The 22,596-nt window shown below is 39.6% G+C and overlaps 1 protein-coding gene across 2 annotated transcripts in view; it reads right to left on the minus strand.

The window, feature by feature from the left end:
* SPG11 (SPG11 vesicle trafficking associated, spatacsin) overlaps window positions 1-21,248 on the minus strand; it is a 104,205-nt gene extending 82,957 nt beyond the window's left edge. For both annotated transcript variants that reach the window (XM_038009927.2, XM_038009926.2), the window contains exons 1-7: window positions 20,959-21,248; window positions 18,036-18,220; window positions 16,374-16,598; window positions 14,361-14,562; window positions 9,395-9,532; window positions 8,757-9,205; window positions 6,583-6,728 (exon numbers count right to left, since the gene is read on the minus strand). In XM_038009927.2, coding sequence (XP_037865855.2) covers window positions 6,583-6,728; window positions 8,757-9,205; window positions 9,395-9,532; window positions 14,361-14,562; window positions 16,374-16,598; window positions 18,036-18,220; window positions 20,959-21,215 — 1,602 coding nt within the window. In that variant the 5' untranslated portion in view covers window positions 21,216-21,248. The remainder of the gene's footprint in view (window positions 1-6,582; window positions 6,729-8,756; window positions 9,206-9,394; window positions 9,533-14,360; window positions 14,563-16,373; window positions 16,599-18,035; window positions 18,221-20,958) is intronic.
* Between the last annotated feature and the right edge of the window lie 1,348 nt (window positions 21,249-22,596).

A 22,596-nucleotide genomic window follows, 5' to 3' on the forward strand; every position in this document is an offset into this window, starting at 1 on the left:
AGATGTGCATGCCATATGACCCAGCAATTCTGCTTTCACCCTAGAGACACCCTTGCAAATGTGCTGTAGCAAATACATGAGAAACTTTACAGCAACACCACTTGTAACAGCAAAAAAAAAAAAAAGAGGAAACAACAGAAAGCTGGATAAAGACATACAGTGGGATACTATACAGGGGTAAAACTGAATGAACTATAGTTATATACATTAAACCTGGATGAATCAAAAAAAGCACGTTGAGTCTAAAAATATATATACAGTGCCAGGCATGGTGGCTCATGCCTGTAATCCCAGCACTTTGGAGGCTGAGGCAGGAGGATCACCTGAGGTCAGGAGTTCGAGACCAGCCTGGCAAACATGGCGAAATCCCGTATCTACTAAAAATACAAAAACTTGCCAGGTGTAGTGGCACGTGTCTGTAATCCCAGCTACTCAGGAGGCTGAGGCAGGAGAACTGCTTCAACCCAGGAAGCGGAGGGTGCAGTGAGCTGAGATAGTTCCACTGCACTCCAGCCTGGGTGACAGAGTAAGACTCCATCTCAAAAAAAAAAACAAAAAAAGAAAGAAAGAAAAGAAAAGAAAAAAAACTATATATATGTAAAATATAATATATATACACATATATATACACACATACAAAGTAGTTCCATTTTATGCAAAATTCAACATTAGCTACAACTAAATAGGATTATTTGGGGACATATTTATATGGGAAAAAAAAAGAAAATCATAAGAATGGTTAAAAATTTCAGAATGGCTGGGCATAGTGGCTTACGCCTGTAATCCCAGTGCTTTAAGAGACCAAAGCAGGAAGATTGCTTGAAGCCAAGAATTTGACTCTCACCTGGGAAACAAAGCAAGATTCCACTTCTACAAAAATAAATAAATAAATAATAAAAATTAGCTGGGTGCAGCTGTATGCACCTGTAGTCCCAGCTACTTGGGAGATCACCTGAGCCAGGAATTCAAGGTTACAGTGAACTATGATCACACCACTGCACTCCAGCCTGGGTGACAGAGCAAGACCCTGACTCATTAAAAAATAAGTAAAATTTCAGAAGAGTGGTTAATTCTGAGGCTAGACAAGGTAAGGGAATAGGATCAGGGCAGGGTATTATACATTCAATTTATTCTATTTCTTGCCTTGATGGTGGATACAAGAATATTTGTTTTATTATTGTTATCACTTAAAATATATATTACTCATTCATTTTTATGTGGGAGGAGACCAGGGCCAAAGCAATGTTGTATATACAATGCAATACTAATTAAATTCACACAGAGACATGTGCACTGTGTAAAGGGAGAGGCGCTGTCTGAATTAAAATCCTGGTGCTACCACCTATGCCCATGTATAGCTGAATTAGATTTCCTAACCTCTTTGTGCTTCAGCTCCCTGCTCTATAAAATGGGGCTAATAGTATTAACCCTATAGGGTTAATAAGAAAATTAATGAGATAACACTTGTTTATTATTAACATATGAAAAATAACTATAAGGAAATAACACCCAAATAGCAAACATGATTACTTCTGGATGGTAGAGTTACAGAAGACTTAATTATTTTTCTTACAATATTTTAGAGTATATAAAAATAAGTTTTTCAACAAATGGTGCAGGGACAACTGAAGATCCACAAAAGAATGCAAAAGAGGCCGGGCGCGGTGGTTCACGCCTGTAATCCCAGCACTTTGGGAGGCAGAGGCGAGCAGATCACTTGAGGTCAGGAGATCGAGACCAGCCTGGCCAACATGGTGAAACCCCGTCTCTACTAAAAAAACAAAAATTAGCCGGGCGTGGTGGTGGGCACCTGTAGTCCCAGCTACTTGGGAGGCTGAGGCAAAAGAATCGCTTGAACCCAGGAAGTGGAGCTTGCAGTGAGCCGAGACCGCGCTACTGTACTCCAGCCTGGGCGACAGAGCGAGACTCCGTCTCAAAAAAAAAAAAAAGAATGCAAAAGAATGAAGGTGGACTCCTCCTTCATACCATATAAGAAATTGAACTTAAAGTGCATAATAAACCTAACTGTAAGAGCTAAAACTATAAAACCCTTTTAAGAGTAAATCTGCACCATCTCAGATTAGGCAATGGTTTCTTAGATTCAACACCAAAAGCAAAAATGACCCCCTCTTCCCCCCAAAAAAGATACATTGATTTCATAAGAATAAAACACTTTTGTGTTTCAAAGGACACCATCTAGAAGGTGAAAAGCCCAAAAAACTGAGGAGGAACTCCTCCCCAACTCTTTCTATGAGGCCAGCATCATTCTAATACCAAAACAGAGACATAACAAAAAGAGAAAACCAGGCCAATATCCTTAATGAATATAGATATAAAAATTCTCCACAAAATACTAGCAAACTGAATCCAGCAATACATCAAAAAGCTAATCCAACAGAATCAAGTAGGCTTTATCCCTGGCATGCAAGACTGCTTCAACATATGCAATCAATAAATGTGATTCATCACATAAACAGAAGTAAAAACAAAAACCATTGCTTGCTCCTCAAGTAATCCTCCCTTCAACATCCCTTCATGTTAAAAACCCTCAACAGACTAGGCATTGAAGAAACATATCTCAAAATATCAAAAGCCATTTATGAAAAACCCTTAGCCAACATCATACTGAATGGGCAAAAGCTGGAAGCATTCCCCATGAGAACCACAAGAAGACAAAAATGTCTACTCTCACCACTCCTATTCAACATAGTACTAGATGTCCTACCAGATCAGGCAAGAGAAAGAAATATAAGGCATCCAAATAGGAAAAGAGGAAGTAAAACTACCTCTTTTTGCAGCTGACATGATTCCATACCTAGAACACCCCAGAGTCTCTGTTCAAAAGCTCCTAGATCTGATAAACAACTTTAGCAAAATTTCAGGATACAAAATCAACGTAAAAAAAATCAGCAGCATTTCTATACACCAACAATGTCCAAGTTGGGAGCCTAATAAAGAATGCAATCCCATTCACAAAAGTCACAGAAAGAATAAAATACCTAGAAATACAGTTAGATGAAAAGTCTCTACAATGAGAATTACAGAACAATGCTGAAAGAAATTAGAGATGGCACAAACAAATGGAAAAACATCCCATGCTCATGGATAGGAAGAATCAATATTGTTAAAATGCCCAAACTCCCTATTCAATTAATGTGCTGGGATAAATGGTTAGCCATATGCAGATGATTGAAACTGAACCCCTTTCTTATACCATATACAAAAATCAACTCAAGTTTGATTAAAAACCGTGGAAGATAACCTAGAAAATACCATTCTGGACATAGGCTCTGGCAAAGACTTCATGACAAAGACGCCAAAAGCAATTGCAACAAAAACCAAAAATTGACAAATGGGACCTAATTAAACTAAAGAGCTTCTGCACAGCAAAATAAATTATCAATAGAGTAAACAGACCATCTAGAGAATAAGACAAAATATTTGCAAACCATGCATCTGACAAAAAGGCCTAATATCCAGAATCTATAAGGAACTCAAACAAATTAACAAGCAAAAAATAACCACATTAAAAAGTAGGCAAAGGACATGAACAGACACTTTTCAAAAGAAGACATACACATGACCAACAAGTATGTGAAAAACTGCTCAGTATCACTTATCATTAGAGAAATGCAAATCAAAACCACAATGAGATACCATCTCACACCAGTCAGAATGGCTATTACTAAAAAGCCAAAAAATAACAGGTGCTAGTGAGGTTGCAGAGAAAAGGGAAAGCTTACACACTGCCGGTGGGAATATAAATTAGCTCAGCCATTGTGGAAAGCAGTTTAGCGATTTCTCAAAGAACTTAAAGCAGAACTATCATTCAACCCAGCAATCCCATTATTGGGTATATAACCAAAGGAATGTAAATCATTCTACCATAAAGATACATGCACAAATATATTCCTCACAGCACTACTGACAATGGCAAAGACATGGAATCAACCTAAATGCCCATGATTGGCATTTAGGTTGGCACACTGGTATATTAGTCTGTTCTCACACAGCTGTAAATATACTACCTGAGAAGAGAGGTTTAATTGACTCACAGTTCTGCATGGCCAGGAGGCCTCAGGAAACTTATAATCATAGTGGAACGTGAAGGGGAAGCAAGGCATGTCTTACATGGTGGCAGGAGAGAGAGCACAGGGGAAAACTGCCACTTTTAAACTATCAGATCTCTTGAGAACTCACTATCACGAGAACAGCATGGGGGAAACTGCTCCCATAATCCAATCACCTCCCTCCCTTGATACATAGGGATTACAATTCAAGATAAGATTTGGCTGGGGACAGAGTCAAACCATATCAATTGGATAAAGAATTTGTGATACATATACACCACGGAATACTATGCAGTCATAAAAAAGAACGAGGTCATGTCCTTTGCAGCAACATGGATGGAGCTAGAGGCCATTATCCTAAGTGAATTAATGCAGGAATAGAAAATCAGATACTGGGTGTTCTCACTTATAAGTGAGAGCTAAACATAGTACACACGAACAAAAAGAAGTGAACAACAGACACTGGGGCTTACTTGAGGGTGGAGGGTATGAGGAAGGTGAGGATTGAAAACTACCTATCAGGTACTATGCTTATTACCTGAGTGATGAAATAACCTGTACACCAAACCTCCATGATATGCAATTTACCTATGTGACAAACCTGCAAATGTACCCCGAACCTAAAATAAAAGTTAAAAAAAATTTAAAAAGAAGGTGAAATAACAACTCAAAGAATGGGAGAAAGTATTTGTAAATCATGTATGTCATAGGGTCTAGCATCCAGAATATATAAAGAACTCTCAGAACTCAATAAAAAGACAACCTAATTTAAAAAGGGGCAAAGTAATTCAATAGACATTTCTCCAAAGAAGACACACAAATAGCCAATAAGCATATGAAAACATGTTCAACATGTTTAGTCATTATTAAAAAACAAATGAAAACCACAATGAGATGCCATTTCATTTTGAGTTCACACTGACTAGGATGGCTAGAATAAGAAACAGACAATAACAAGTGTTAGCTAAGATGTGCAGCTAGCAGAACCCTCATATATTGCTGATGGGAATGTAAAATGGTGCATTAACTGTGGAAAAGAGTTTGGGGATTCCCCAAAAATAATAAATGACCCAGTAATTCCACAGCTAGGTATATACCCAAAGAGAAATGAAAACATACGTCAACACAAAAGCTTGTACACAAATGTCCATAGCAGGATTATTCATAATGGCCAGAAAGTGGAGACAACCCAAATGTCCATCAGCTGATGAATGGATAAACAAAAAGCAGTATATATTGATAAAATGGAATATTCAGCCATAAAAATGAATGAAGTTGTAGTGACGCATGCTACAACATGAACTTTGAAAACATGCTAGGTCAAATATGCCAGTCACAAAGGTCACATATTTTATAATTCCATTTACATGAAATGTCCAGAATAGAAAAATCTAGTCAGAAAGTACATTGGTGTTTAAGACGTGGAGACAACAGGAAATAGGGAGTGGCCACTAATGGTTATGGAGTTTCTTTTTGAGGTGATGAAAATGTTCTGAATTAGTGATGATGGCTGTACAACTCTGAATATACCAAAGGCCATTGAGTTGTACACTTGAAAAGGGTGAATTTTATGGGTATGTGATTATATCTCAATAAAGCTGTCATTTAAAGAAATTGGCACATAACATTATTAACTTCAGGGACTGTGTGGTATAGCAAAAGGTACCCTGCCCTTGATTCTAGCTCTGTCTTTATTAATATGGCTCTGGGTCACCCACTCAATCACTGAGAGCCTAAGTTTCTTCATCTGCAAAATAAAAATATAAACTACCCAATCTGTCTTATGTGGTTATTTTGGGACAAAATTAGATATTGCATGTAAAAGAGTGTTTGTGAATTATAAAATGCTACATAAATTCAGGTTATGTCTCTTCTGAAGTTGGATTAGAATAGTAGGAAGCAGGCCACGTGCAGTGGCTCACTTCTCTTATTCCAGCACTCTGGGACACAGCGAGCGAATCACTTGAAATTAGGAGTTCGAGACCAGCCATGGCCAACAAGGCAAAACCCTGCCTCTACCAAAAAATACAAAAATTAGCTGGGCATGGTGATGTGTGCCTGCAGTCCCAGCTACTGGGGAGGCTGAGGTGGGAGAATCACTTGAACCAGGGAGGCGGAGGTTGCAGTGAGTCTAGATTGTACTACTGCACTCCAGCCTGGGCAACAGAGTGAGACCCTGTGTCAAAAAAAAAAGTAGGAAGCATAAGGTAGGAATAAAAGATCATTACTGTTCAAGCTTTCCATAACTTATTTCCATTTCATTTAGTCTCATTAGCTTAATGTTGCCTCCATTTCCTGTACCTTTTTCTTACCATCTACTATAATCTTGTATCGTATAAAGCCAAAAAGTTGAGTTAGGGTACTGAAACAGCCAGAACTGTTTAAATAGATATGCAAAGGCCGTAGTTCTTTTTGTTGCTAAATTAAATGAATTCTCTCAAATCCTAAATCGAATAAAAGTATATAACACAAAATAATTAAGTAATGTTCTACGGGTATTTAATTCTGTTACCTCTAGTGCATGTATGGGAATGGAGCACCTCCCCCATCCATTGAGATGACAAAGAATGTCCACAGTGCTGGCACTTCCATGGATCATGAGTCTGTTTAAAAACTCTTCTTGTGTCAAACCAAACAAAATCAGAGAGAGTCCTTTCTCTATAGGAAAAATAAAAGTTAGCTTTAATAAATTAGATTAGATCTTAGGATTATGATTTAGGAATTAATTTTTAATTACCCAATACTTCAGTACTATACTTACAAATATATTTACTGGATATCACGTACTAAAATGACCTTAATTAACTCATCATGATTTTTCAACATTTTTAAAGAAGAGTTTTGTAGGTTTTTCCTTTTTGGAGAGAGTCTCCCTCCATTGCCCAGGCTGGAGGGCAGTGGTGTGATCATAGCTCACTGCAGCCTCAGACTCCTGGCCTCAAGCAATCCTCCCACCTCAGCCTCTGGAGTAGCCGGAATTACAGCTTCGTGCCATCACACCCAGCTAATTTTTTAAAAATCGTTTTGCTAATTAAAAAAAAAATTTAAATTATTTTGTAGCAATAGGGTTTCACTTTGTTTCCCAGGCTGGTCTCAAACTCCTGGCTTCAAGTGATCCTCCCACCTTGGCCTCCCAAAGTGCTTTGATTACAGGCATGAGCCACTGCACCCACCAAGAAAATGTATCTTTAAAACACTGACCACAAGGCAAATTCTTTTAAGAGCAATGCATTTTATGAAATAGCACAAATTGGCTGGGCACAGTGGCTCCTGCCTGTAATATCAGCACTTTGGGAGGCCAAGGTGGGCAGACCACCTGAGGTCAGGAGTTTGGGACCAGCCTGGTCAACATGATGAAACCCCGTCTCTACCAAAAATAAACAAAAATTTAGCTGGGTGTGGTGGCAGGCGCCTGTAATCCCAGCTACTCGGGAGGCTGAGGCAGGAGAATCGCTTGAACCTGGGAGGCGGAGGGCAGTGGGCCGAGATCACACCATTGCACTCCAGTCACGGAGACTCCATATCAGGAAAAAAAAAAAAAAAAGCACTAAATCCCACATTTCTACTTTATATTATCTTGCATAACCAATCATGGAAACTTTAATCACTTAGAGATGTCAGATTTCTGGTTTATTATTATAAAATAATTCACAGCTTATTCCTGACACATAGAAATACAAGACTACCAAAATTTGAGTATAGAAGAAACACATGGTTAATTCCAATCACAACATTCAATACCTTTGTAGAAGACAGATTCTGCAGTGAATGAATACATATCTGAAATATCAAAATGTCCCATGCCTACAGGGGCCTAGCAGGTAGTGAGAGAAGTGCAAGAAAAACCTAATCAGAAATAAAATGGCTCATGCCAGGCATAGTGGCTCACGCCTGTAATCCCAGCACTTTGGGAGGCTGAGGCAGGTGGACTGTTTGAGGTCAGGCATTTGAGACCAGTGTGGTCAGCACTGCGAGACCTCATCTCTACTAAAAATACAAAAATTAGCTGGGCGTGGTGGTGCGTGCCTGTAGTCCCGGCTACTCTGGAGGGAGGTGGAGGTTGCAGTGAGCCAAGATCGCACTACTGCACTCCAGCCTGGGCGAGAGTGAGACTCTGTCTAAAAAAAAAAATTAAAAAAAAAGAGAGAGAGAAATAAAATGGCCCATCTAAGAGAATGATTGAAACACAGCTCCAACCCATAAGTTAACTATGCAGGAATGCAGGCCCAGTGTTGTCAGATCTTATAATTTTCAGTAACAGCTGGAAATTAGAATTTGTGTGAAACCCTCTAATTATGAATGTTTATAATCTTTTTTAAAAGCCTAGACAGTGCAAGCCAAGCAAAATAAATATGCAGTTCATACATGGCTCATGAGCAGCTAGCTTACAACCTCTGCTTGTCAAGTCAAACGAAGACTCTTTGAGTTAAAAAAAATAATAATAATAAACTTCATTTCTCTCAAACTTTCTCTGACTTAGTATCTTAGCATTTAGCTGGGCAGAAATGACGTTAATTAAAAGCCAAACATATGAGACACTATTACCAAGAATAACAAGAACCTTCCTCTATAAACAATTATAATACCACTTAAAGGTGAGGCAGGCACTGAGGCAGAAGCAAAATACAGTAGGAAAGCATACATCTCAGCAATGGTGAATTTCAGTCTGCTACAAGACAGTCTCACCTGTCAAAACAAAGCACAGTTGCTGCTCTTCACTACCGTCTACAGGAATACACTTTCTGCCAAGGGAAAAACACTGCATGCCCTGGTTCTCCAAATCCCAGAGGGTAATGGTATAGCCCATCCTTTCCACTTCCCAAGTAAACAGTGCAGTGAATCCTGTCACAGACACACATTTAAGATCTATGGGTTCCTCTTGTTCACCGATGTGCATTATCTTCCATGATCTTCCTGGATCACTGGTCTTGGCATGATCTTTCCGTAGAAAATTATATTGCCCGTGTATTATGTCCTGTGGAATGAAAGCCCAGCTCTGCACACTTGTACTGTGGTTACCAGATTCAGGTGACTCTGAATGCAAAATATCCTGGAACCACGGAGCACAACAGGAAACTTCCAGTTTGGAGTTCTTTATTGTTTCATTCAATGATGATAGCTGGGCTTTCCAAGACCTGGAAAACAAGGTAAAATATAACTTAACACCTGTCACAGTAAAAGGCACTATGTGAAACACTAAACCAGGGCAAAGACGTTCTTATGAAAAAAAAGTATCTACCAAATAAAGACCTTTAATGAAAGGGTATGTGTCAGCATGATAAAAAATAGGAACAATAAACTAAATGAAAAGGAAATTTCTGTACCTATCAATTTGGAAAGAAAACTTGGTCAGTTTCATGTTGTACGCAGAGTTAACAGGATCATCTTCATCTATCCCCTTAGGTCCTTGAATAGGAAGATCTTCTAGTGTTCTTTCACACAGTAGGTGTCCTGGGTGTTGCCTATATTTAAAAATAATGATAGCCATATGAAAAAATGATGATCAAACCCAAATTTGTGTTACTATTGCTCCTGTTAAAAATAAGAGACTACGGAGAAGGAATAGTATGGACAACAAATTCCCCAGAAAGGAACTCCTTATCTCCCTTGCTTATGCCACAGTAATAAAGTCAACTGTAAGAATTTTATTCTATTAAGGGCAGTTAGCTTGATAAAGCAATAAGAACACTTACTGTCTACTATATTTCAGATGTTATGCTAAACACTTCACACAAACTCTTATTTAAGCCTCTCAACAACCCTGTGAGGTAAATATAACCCCATCTTATAGATTTGGAAACTAAGGTTCAGAAACACTTTGAAACAGACTAATATGACCATCAAGTCTAGTTTTTTTTGTTTTTTTTTTGAGACAGAGTCTCACTCTGTCACCCAGGCTGGAGTGCAGTGGCACAATCTCAGTTCACTGCAACCTCTGCCTCCCAGGTTCAAGCAATTCTCCTGTCTTAGCCTCCTGAGTAGCTGGGACTACAGGTGCATGACACCACACCTGGCTTATTTTTGTATTTTTAGTATTTTGTATTTTTAGTAGATATTTTACCATATATTGGCCAAGCTGGTCTCAAACTCCTTACCTCAAGTGATCCGCCTGCCTCGGCCTCTAGTCCAGATTTTAAAATCACTCATTATACTGCCACCACAAAGTAAGATTTAGGCTTAGACCAGAGGAATGTATAAGAACTAGAAGGCAAAGTATGTGTATGGCTATAGGTGGGAGAGTGTATGTGGAAAAGGGGGGCTGTTACATTTGAGAAACAAAGAAGGCTAGGGTAGCTAACGTATAGAAAAAATGAGAAGATGGAATGGGATGAGGCTAGAAAGATGGTTCAGGGCCCCATAGGCTATTAAGAATTTTAAACTTTTATCTGAGGGGGAAAAGGGACCTGAAGAAGGTTTTTAAGCAGAAAAGCAATATGAACAGAGGCAGAAGAGTAGCTAGGGGAACAAGGGGAAGGATTTTATCTCCTCGAGCACTTGCATTATTAAATATTAATCCTTTAAACAACTTGAAGGTAATTTGTTGGCACAACCATATGACACTGTCCCAGGATGATGATGAAAAGAAGCTAGAGAAGGTAGGGTGAAAATGAGAAGATGCATGAGAAAATAGTTCCCCCATCAACAAAATAAAAGGTAGATACCCCTGCCCCAGATGTTAATGCCTGGCTACACCTCTGATAAAATATGCATTTTAACAACATCACTCTAGCTACTCTATTGTGGATGGATTTGAGGGGGTAAGAATAGGCATGAGGAGATCAAGTAGGAAACTATTAAAGTAGTTCAATTAAGAGATGATGGTGGCATAGATTAGAGTGACGATGGAAGAGTTGAGAAAAGTGGACAAACAAAAGAAACATTTAGAAGACAGAATGGCTAGGATCTGATGATTAACTGGATGTGGATCTAATACCAAAAAGAAGTTGGAGACACAGTAGTCCCCTCTTATCCACAGCGGATACATTCAAGACACACAGTAGGTACCTGAAACTGCAGATAGTACCAAACCCTATACATACAGTTGACCCTTGAATATCACAGGTTTGAACTCCATGGGTCCACTTATATGATGTTTTTTTCCCAAAAATATATTGGAAAAATTTCTAGAGATTTGCAACAATTTGTTTAAACTCACAAATGAACCATGTAGCCTAGAAATATATTTTTTTCAGACAGGGTCTTGCTCTGTTGCCCAGGCTGGAGTACAGTGGTGCAATGACAGCTCACTGTAGCCTTGATCTCCTGGACTCAAGCAATCCTCCTGCCTCAGCCTCCAGAGTAGCTGAGACCATAGGCATGTACTACCATGCTCAGTTTAGCCTAGAAATATTTTTTAAAATCAAGATTAAGCCAGGTATGTCATGAATGCATAAAAGTTACATAGATCCTACTCTATCATTTTCTACCATAAATTATGCACAAATTGGCCGGGCACAGTGGCTCATGCCTGTAATCCCAGCACCTTGGGAGGCTGAGGCAGGTGGATCACTTGAGGTCAGGAGTTCAAGACCAGCCTGGCTAACATGGCAAAATCCTGTTTCTACTGAAAACACAAAAATTAGCTGGGCTTGGTGGCACACGCCTGTACTCCCGGCTACTTGGGAGGCTGAGACAGGAGAATCACTTGACCTCAGGAGGTGGAGGTTGCAGTGAGCCGAGATTGTACCACTGCACTCCAGCCTGGGCAATAGAGCAAGACTCCGTCTCAAAATTAAAAAAAAAACTAAAACCACAATGGCATAAAAAGTTAAGACTGGCTGGGTGCTCATGCCTGTAATTCCAGCATTTTGGGAGGCCAAGGTGGTCGGATCACCTGAGGTCATGAGTTCGAGACCAGCCTGGCCAAAACCCCGTTTCTACTAAAAATACCCAAAATTATCGGGTGTGGTGGTGGGCACCTGTAATCCCAGCTACTCAGGAGACTGAGACAGGAGAATTGCTTGAACCCAGGAGGTGGAGGTTGCAGTGAGCTGAGATCACACCATTGCACTCCATCCTGGACAACGAGAGCGAAACTCCATCTCAAAAAAGAAAAAAAAAAAAGTTAACATTTATCAGAACCTACATACACTTACAGACTGTACATGATACCATTCAAAGCCAAAGAAAATGTAAACAAATGTCAAGATGCAGTATTAAATAACTATATATAATTAGCTGTAGTATATACTATACTGCTGTAATAATCTCATAGCCACTTCCTGTTGCCATTGCAGTGAGCCCTAGTGTTATAAATATCTGCTTAAAATGCCATGTGATACTAATAATCTCTGTGTGAGCAGTTCTTCTCTCCAGTAAATTATGTATCACAGTAAAAAGTGATCTCTCTAGCTGGTACGGTGGGTGAACGTATAGTTCCAGCTACTCAGGAGGCTGAGCTGGAGGACTGCTTGGGCCCAGGAATATGAGTCCAGCCTGGGCAACATAGCAAGATCCTGTCTCTAAAATAACAACATAATTTTTAAAAAGTGATTTCTTGTGGTTCTCATGTATTTCATCATGTTTCGTACCATACCATAACCTTGAATAACACCATGGGACCCATATGAAATGTAATGCTGGAAGTGCTCCCAAGTAGAGAAAAGTCATAACATTGTAAACAAACATGAATTGTCTGACATGTACCATGGGTTGAGGTATGCTGATGTGGTTGCTTGCCTTTTCAGACAGACTACTCATCTTGTAAACAGATTATGTAGAGTATCAATACAGTACAGTATTGTACATGTATTTTCTCTTCCTTAAGATTTTCTTAACATTTTCTTTTCTGTAGATCACTTTATTGTAAGAATACAGTATAATACATATAACATACAAAATATGTGTTAACCAACTGTTTATGTTATCAGTAAGGTTTCTGGTCAACAGTAGGCTATTAGTAGCTAAGTTTTGGGGGAGTCAAAAGTCACATGTGGCATCTTGATTGTGCAGGGGGTTGGCATACCCGAGTTGTTCAAGGGTCAACTGTACTGTTTTTTCCTATGCATACATACCTATAATAAAGTTTAATTTATAAATTAGGCACAGCGAGTAATAACTAACAATAGGACAATTACAAAAATACACTGTAATAAAAGTTATGTGAATGTAGTCTTTCTTAAAATATCTTAGCGTATGTAATATTTCTGAACCACAACTGACCAGGAGAAAGTGTAACTGTGGATAAAGATGACAACTATATAAAAAAGAAGAAATGGAGAAAGGCCCCTAAGAAGGATGGAAGGAATAGGATCTAAAGCCTACACAGAGGGATAGGCCTTCATAGGAGGCAAGGTCATCCAAGAAAAGTTGGGAATAAAGAGATTAATGGAGGTTTGAGGAAAATAGAGAAGGTTTAAAAATACGGTTGTAAAGAATGGGCTCATGAAAAATCACTGTAAAATTTCCAAGCAACATTGAGACCAATTAAAGATACTAAGTGTGAACCTAGAGTGGTACCAATTTTCTTTTGTTGTTTTCTACAAGTACTCAGCTGCCTAACTGTAGACACTGTGAAGGCAGAAAAAAAGATTTCAATCAGGGTTGAAATTGTGCCAGACAAACGCTATCACAGGGCAGGAGCAAGTGTTCAGAGTACATGCAAGAAAGTAACTGGTATGATGAATCACAGAATCTATGCTGGAAAGACAGGGAAGTGAAGATAGGAGGGGGTGAAGAGTAGAAGGTCAATGAATTGGAAATTCCAGTGAGGTCAGAGGATAGGTGAAGTGGGAGTACCTGAGTAAGCAAGCTGGAAAGTTTGGGAAGTTGTGGTCAGAGACTGAGATGTAAAAAGTAGTGACTTGGGGGTGGGCCGACTTCAAATACTGACAAAGCCTTGGGTATGGCTGTGGAGGTGGAAAGCTAAGGTAAACTGGAAGAAAAAGTCATTGACGATGAATTTAAAGAACAAATCATGAATTTGGGCTCTCAAGGAGCTTATAAACTATGGAAAACATGAGAAAATTAGGGAAATAATATGTCTATACAATTAAGTGCTAAACTATGGTTTAAAATTGTGTAATTTTGATTTACATGACATAACCCATATATGATAACACATAAGTCAAAATCAAAACTTTGATGAATATACAAAAATACAAAGGTGGCCAGTGGTCATTTATACATATTATTCCGTAACTACTTTACAATGTATTAGCTAGAACATGATATAACTGAATAGAAAAAGAAACACTAGTTTAAAAAAAAAACAAAAACTAACAAGGATATTTTTAACCTCTTATCAGTCAATTATTTACCTCAAATTAGAAACTGCCATCATCTACATACCTGAAATACAAATTTAAGTTAAGAGCAATTGCAGAGTTGGATGAACTGACAATCACTACAACATCGAGGTCTTGAGACACTTTCAGTGAAGTAAATGAAGAAATCTTGGCTGGCTCCTGTTGCTGCTCATTACACATATCTTCTTCGTGAAGTGCTAAATCCACATGAGCTACATACGTACCAGCCACAACATCAAAAATGTCTTTGAGTTAGAGTTAAAAGAAAATGCCAGTTTTATAAGTATGACTAACCATTTAAAGCACAGGTTGGGATAAAGCTATAGACTTTATCACTCTAATTTTGTAGGTATAACAGAAGAAGACTGAAAACTGAGGCAAGTCCCCATGATAACAATCAGATGACTATGAAGTTGGTAGTACAATAAAGAACCTGATACCAAGTTCTTCAACAATACCTGCTGAACATCAGTACTGTGGGCCGCGCCCAGAGGCACTACTATTTTCTAACAGCACTCGCTAAGAGATGAGGTAAACCTACTATATTTTATGCAACCCAATACTGTCTATCCAAAGCATTATCAACATGCAGTCCGTATAAAAACTGAGGCATTTTATGTTCTTTCTCTTGTATAAATGTTCAAAGTCTGGTATTTTACACTTACAGCACATCTTAATTTGGATACTAAATTTTCATCAGAAATACCTGATCTGTATTGAGACTTCATAAAATTTAAGGTTGAAAGTTGGAACAACTAAAGTTGTAACAAACATCCTTAAAACTTCTCCAATGACTGAACTGACTATCAGCTTTTAAATCTAAAGTAATAAAAATTAGCTGGGCATGGCGGCCCATGCCTATAGTCCCAGCTACTTGGGAGGCTAAGGCATGAGAATCGCTTGAGCCCAGGAGGCAGAGGTTGCAGTGAGCCAAGATTACGCCACTGCACTCCAGCCTGGGTGAGAGTGAGACTCTGTCTCAGGAGAAGAAAAAAAAATTTAATTACACAAAATTAAGAATTCAATTCCCAAGTTATGCTAGCCAATTTAATATGCTCAAAGCCACATATGCTTAGTGCCTACTGTTTTGGACAGTGCAGTTCCATAACCTGGCAACAAAAATTGTTAATCTAGTACTTATGACATTTTTGCAAAAATTATATACCTATTACAAAATATAAAAAACCTTCTTTCAATTCAGAAACTAAAGTTCCAAAATCATAAAGGGTAATTTATCAAATCTTCAGAATAATTTTGCTGATGACCAATACATCTGCTGGAGACAATGAACCCATATTTTCCAAGATCAAATTAACGATGGCTAAGCAAATATTCATTAATACGATGGAAACATCATTAGAGACAAGAGGTAGATTATATTTACACAGGAAAAGATACGTATCACAACATAAGCAGTCACTTTTTTTTTTTTTTAAGACCATCTCGCTCTGTTGCCCAGGTTGGAGTGCAGTGGTACCATCTGGGCTCACTACAACCTTCGCCTCCCAGGTTCAAGCAATTCTCCTGCCTCAGCCTACTGAGTAGCTGGGATTACAGGTATGCATCACCATGCCCGGCTAATTTTTTTGTATTTTTAGCAGAGATGGAGTTTCACCATATTGGCCAGGCTGGTCTCGAACTCCTGATCTTGTGATCCACCCACCTCAGCCTCCCAAAGTGCTGGGATTACAGGCGTGAGCCACCACGTCTGGCCACATTAAGCACACAGTAGACATTCAAGAAATACATTTTGAATAAATAGGTAAAGAAGAGAATATACAATTTTAAAAGAATGCAAATTCGTATGATTAAGACTACTAAAAATGTACATACTGGAAAATATAATATATAGTATACTATATATTCAAATAGAATATAAAGTAGATTACAATTTAGTATTTTAAGTTTATGAGGATCTTTTTCCATGAAAAGTTTTACTGAAAAATTAACCATACTCCCTATATCCCAGCCCCCAAAACTAAAGCCTAAAAAGGCTCATCTTTCTAGGTATTCTTCTCCTCTACATGTCAATCAACACTTCTACCACCAAGGATACAGATCCAGCCTAAACTACTCAAAACAAAAAGAATTCCTCTGCAGAGCTGCGCGTCAATAATCATGTCCACTGCCTGTGCAGGCAAGGGTAGTGTGAAACAGTTGAGTACTCTAATTGCAGCATCTCTTTCAGGAAATATAATATGTAGGATGATACATTTGTTGATGAACAACAATGATGTGTTATTGTGAAATGACAGGATTCTCAAAGACAGTAAGGAAATACCTACAAAACAAAAGGATATTATTTTAAACTCATTGGTCACAATTTTACAACTGGTACATTTGATTTTATAAACCTAACAAAAAAGTAAAACAAAAAAGGAACTAGACTTAGTCTAACTCTACGCAGTTATGGTTCACACCCACCTAAGGAAGTAGTCACTGGGAAGTGGGTAAGAGGATGAATAAAGATGGCCTGCAATGTCTCTGGTTCTGTTTATGCTACTCTGATAGCACACTAGAAGGAATATTCAAAAAAGTCAACTTGCCCATGGGACCCCACAAGAACAATCACTTTTTTTTTTTGTTTTTTGTTTTTTTTCAGACGGAGTCTCACTCTGTCACCCAGGCTGGAGTGCAGTGGCGCGATCTCGGCTCACTACAAGCTCCGTCTCTCGGGTTCACACCATTCTATTGCCTCAGCCTCCCGAGTAGCTGGGACTACAGGCGCCCACCACCACACCCGGCTAATTTTTTATATTTTTAGTAGAGATGGGGTTTCACTGTGTTAGCCAGGATGGTCTTGATCTCCTGACCTCATGATCCGCCCGCTTTGGCCTCCCGAAGTGCTGGGATTACAGGCATGAGCCACTGCGCCCGGCCTTTCTTTTAAAAAAAAAGAAAAAAAGAAGACACCTTATAATCAAGGGTGAAGAGTATGTTACTGCTTTAAAAAGAGGCCTGAGTGCTTTGATTTCTGCTCCCTGCAGTCAACAGCTCTATAAGCAGTATAGATCAGCACTGTCAAATAGAAATATAATGTAAGCCACATACATGCCTTAAAATTTTCTAGCAGGGGTGGCTCACACCTGTAATCCCAGCACTTTGGGAGGCCCAGGTGGGCGGATCACTTGAGGTCAGGAGTTTGAGACCAGCCTGGCCAACATGGCGAAACCCTGCCTCTACTAAAAATATAAAAATTAGCCAGGCGTGGTGGCGGGCACCTGTAGTTCAACCTACTTGGGAGGATGAGGCACGAGAATCGCTTGAACTGGGGAAGCGAAGGTTGCAGTGAGCTAAGATGACACCACTGCACTCCAGACTGGGTGACAGAGTGAGACTCTGTCTCAAAAAAATAAAATAAAATAAAAATAAATAAAATTTTCTGGTAGCCACAAGAAACAGGTGAAATTAATTTTAATAATAGACATTAGCTTATATCCAAAGTATTTCATATTTTGAAATGTAATTAAATACAAAAAATTGAGATACTTTACTTTTTAGTATTAAGTCTTCAAAATCTAATACGCATATGACACAAAGTACATCTTAATTCATATTAACCACATTTCAAGTACTCAATAGCCCCATCTGCCTAGTGACTACTATATCGGACAGTGTAGACCTGATTTCACATCTATGAGAACTTTTCCTGAAGTATATAACTACATGATAATGTCACAAATTTAAATACGCTGAAAGACCACCTGTAGATACTTACTGATATCTTGATCTTCAATGAGCTTTTGCAATGCCTCCCCACTACAGCTATACAAAATTGTTGCATCACATCTTCCATCTTTCAAATTAAATTCATAGATAAGCAGTTCATAATTTTCACCAAGAGCGAGCAGTTTGGGCTTGTCAGTTGGTGTGCTGCTGTTACGAGAATCCTCCCATATAAAGCTAAGAAAAAAGTTTAGATTTATTGTATTCTATATGCGCAATAATATTTACTCACAATGGTGGGGGTAGAAGGGCCGAATAAGTAGAGAACAGTTTCATTGACCAGGTAGCACTCATTCTACACTTCAATTTAAGAGAACATAAACTGCTCTAGGACCTCCCTCCTCTTCCTGCTTCCCTTTTACACCAACACAAAAATACAGGAGTGGGTGGTAAAAAACAAAAATGTGGGGCTCAGAGCAAGAAATGATGGCTCCTTTTATTCTTTCATCTTTAATCCCAACTAATATGTTTAAACAAACTGTCATGATCAAGGGTAGGTATCAACAATAAAATATGTATATTATTTATATGAGGCAGTATTTACAGTAAAACAGGCTTTTGATAACTTAAATGTTTTGACTTTTAAAAAGAAGGTGATTATTTGTATTTATAGACTGACAATTCCAAAATCTTGAAAAACTTTGCCTAATAGAACCTTCTGTGATGGAAAAGTTTTATATTAGCATTGCCCAATACAGTAGTCAATAGCCACATGCAGCTACTAAACACTTGAAATGCGGGGCAACTGAGGAACCAAATTTTTTACTTTAACAGCCACATGTAGCTAATGACTACCATTACTAAACAGTACAGTTATGGAATTCTTAAACTGTAATGTCAAAATAACAATACTGGCAAGACTGATGGTGTTTCAGCTTCAAATTAAATATTAAAATTAAATTACATATTACAAATAAAAGCCCCAAATCTGAAAATAACACAATGGAAACAGGTGACGCTATACCATGCTGATAAAATTTCATCTTTTAAGAAACTTGCTTTTTCTACAGAAGTAGCAAGTTTTATACTTCTGGAGTAGTATATAAAACTACTGTGGTACATACATGATTTAATTCAATTAGTAATAAAACTATGTATTTTATAATACAGTAGTTTTATACTATTACAGTATTATGTCCTTATTAGATAAAAAAATGACACGTTTCTGCCTTCATATTGATAAATGTAGAAAACCTAAATGTCAAAATAAACAAAAGTTAAACTACGATATACTTAAAAGGTCGAGTACATCATTAGCATAGGGACAATATTGCCACATGGAAAGACAGGAAATTTTCAAGGCAATAAACAAGATATATGATGTAATTTCAACAATATAAAAAAGGTCTATGTACTTTGAAAAAGTAGGAAGTAAACTCTAAATACTATAAACATGCCCTTATTTTTACCCTATGAAGTATTTTAACTGAATTAAAATTCAATTCAAATAAAAAAATTTAAAAGTCCTTTCTTGGTCCTCCTCCCCTCTAATTTCATGAACTAGCATAAGAATGTCCCCTTTATTTCATCTGGGTATGTCTTACCTTCTCTGTTGGGTTCTCAAACACCTAAAGATTTCTGCTTTCTTTCTGTCCCATTCCTCTCTTTACAGAGCCACATTCATAGGTACTTGATACTGCTAAATAAACTAACTTCTCCTAAACTAGTTTATAAGTAACTTAGTTTATAATAGTTTATAAACTAAATGCAGAGATTCCTCTACTAGCAACTAGACATCAAGGATAGAGAAGACAAACCCAGAAGAGTTAAGCATTCACCGATTTATCAAACCAATCTCTAAATATCAGGAGCTGTTAGAGGAGATGGAGATTCCAAGATGAATAAGACAGCTTTCAGCTACTCATCTCAAAGAAACAGTTGTGAAAATACTTACTATTAATAATTATTAAAGGACAAGTCGGGCTCAGTGGCTCACGCCTGTAATCCCAACACTTTGGCAGGGAGATGTGGGATCATTTGAGCCCAGGAGTTTGAGACTAGCCTAGGTAGCACAGTGAGACCTCATCTCTACAAAAAATAGAAAAATTAGCCAGGCCTGGTGGTGCACGCCTGTAATCGTAGCTACAGGGGAGGCTGAGCCCAAGAAGTCAAAGCTGGCTGCCGTGAGCCGTGACTGAGCCACTACACTTCAGCCTGGGCGACAGCGACCTTATCTTTAAAAAAAAAAAAAAAAAAAAAAAAAAAGGCAGCCCACTCAAAACACTAACAGGGCATTCCCAAACTTTATGATGTAAACTCTTAAGTACTGAACCAAGGTTACAGAAGTACAAAGTAACGCATTATTGTAATCACATGTTTGTCTTCCCCAAACATGCGCGCCTCGCAAGAAAGAAGTGTCTTACTCAACTTTTTAGGCACTGCTCCTATGTAACAGCAGGCACACAATATTTGTTGAATAAGTGAAGGGACAAACTAGACTGTCCTTGAAGAAGAGGACTACATGTGAAGAAAAACGCTATTAATTTCAAGGACATGAAAAAAGTATCAGGATGATTCAAATTAGAGATGATCCTCAGCTGGCATCTTTAACTAAAAGACGAAATGGGCATGGGACTCGACCCTATGACAGTTAATCAACCTGTGTTGATAAAGAATCAGCGCCTCAGCTGAGACCGTTCCGGGTTCGCCGCAGGTGGCAGAGGAGTTGGACACCGTCTCCGCCCACCCGGAACAGGGGAGCCGGGCTGCCGGAATGCAACCAGGCAAGCGCTTCAGGTCGGGGGAAAGGTTCTGAGAGGAAACCAGGCTCGTCTCTGGGCCGTTTCCTGCGGCTGTCACCCTTCTCCCGCCACCTCTATGGCTGCAGGGAGGCCACGGCGTGAGCCCTTGGGACTCCGCCAGCCTAGCCTAGGCTCTGGACTCCCCCAACGGCCCAGCTCTCCCTCAGCACTTACTGCCAGAAGGGGCCCTCCAGGCAGCAGCGACCCCGGCCCCGGCTGCCAGGCGCCAAAGAAAGCACCTGGAGGCTGCCCGCAGCCGTCAGGCTCCCCAGAGCCTCCTGCTGTGTGTGCAGCTGCGCCCGGGAGCCCAGCTGCCCCATCGCCTCGGCGGGGACCGGCACCAACAGCATCGGTAGAACCCGCCCCATAGCCGCGGCGCCCCAGCTACCGCCGGCGGAAGCAGCACTGGCGGCCCCCTCCTCTGCAGCCATCTTGGCCGGGCCGTTACTTCCGGGCACTTTCGCCGGAACCTGATTGCGTCGTGGGCATGCGCGGTGTACGGAGCGGCTCACGCTCGGCCTCGTGACTCCCGCGGAGACCTCTCGGCTGTCTCCGGTCGGTTCCATTCCTTTCCTGTGGGGGGCAGTACCAGCCTCTATAGCAAAGCCACAACTGCTCTGGCCCCAGTCCCATTCTGCTTAACTACCCTGGCATGCTTGAAGGTCTAACCTAGCGTAGCAGGCCGTTGCAGCCATTCTCGCTCTGTGCATTACCCTTTGCCTTCTTGGTCCAGCTGCCTGCAGCTGCCCTGGAACCCAGTTCCTGCCTCTTTTCTTCGCTTTTCTTATTGTGCTGTTTGCTTACAGGCTCTGGGGTGGTGCCATTTCCTTGGTAGCATGGATCAAGTCTTACAGTGTGGATCCATAGTGAGGGTGTTGACCCGAAAGTTGAAGTCAAATAATATCCATTTTAACAGAGAGACGGGGTAAGTAAGGGGTGGAGATGGTAGAGCTCCTGTCTGTTTTCTCAGAGAAGTATGATCCAACATCAAGAGGAAGGAGCAACGGGTTTGAGGTGAGAAGAGGAGTTGAATAGGCATTTTGGTAAAGTCTCCTAAAAGACAGCTGTAGCTGTACCTTCTTAACACATTTGCCACATTCAGAACATTTCCGCATAAATGTAACCTCTATTGACAGGACTCCCTAAGCCATTCAACCTAAAGTCCCTTTTACTGCAGTCTCTCACCTTTTGTTTTTAATCATAGTATTTATCACTACTTGATATTTTCTGCCAGTTCCTGTCCAATCAGAATGTAAACTTCAAAAGAGCAAGGACTTTGTTGCTCACCACTGTCCTTGCTAGTACCTAAAACAGTGCCCGTTTCATGAAAGGTACTCCAGCATTTGTTGATCAATGCATGACCTTATTTGTCAAAATAAAAGCAAACTTTTTTTTTTTTTTTTTTTTGAGATGGAGTCTTGCTGTGTCACCCAGACTGGAGTGCAGTGGCGGGATCTCAACTCACTGCAACTTCTGCCTCCCGGGCTCAAGCAATTCTCCTTCCTCAGCCTCCCCAGTAGCTGGGATTACAGGCACACACCACACCCAGCTAAATTTTTGTATTTTAGTAGAGACGGGGTTTCACCATGTTGGCCAGGCTGGTTTTGAATTCCTGACCTCAGGTGAATTACCCATCCCAGCCTCCCAAAGTGCTAAGATTACAGATGTGAGCCACCGTGCCCGGCTGAAACCAAACATTTTATATCACAAGGGAGATATAGTCAACCTTCTAAGCTTAGCTGGGGCAGTTTTCTCTCTATAAAAAATGGCAACGTTAAAGCAATTTCAAAGGTTACACTTGTGTTAGCTACA

This window comes from Chlorocebus sabaeus, chromosome 26, assembly GCF_047675955.1.
Source record: "Chlorocebus sabaeus isolate Y175 chromosome 26, mChlSab1.0.hap1, whole genome shotgun sequence".
Lineage (NCBI taxonomy): Eukaryota > Metazoa > Chordata > Mammalia > Primates > Cercopithecidae > Chlorocebus > Chlorocebus sabaeus.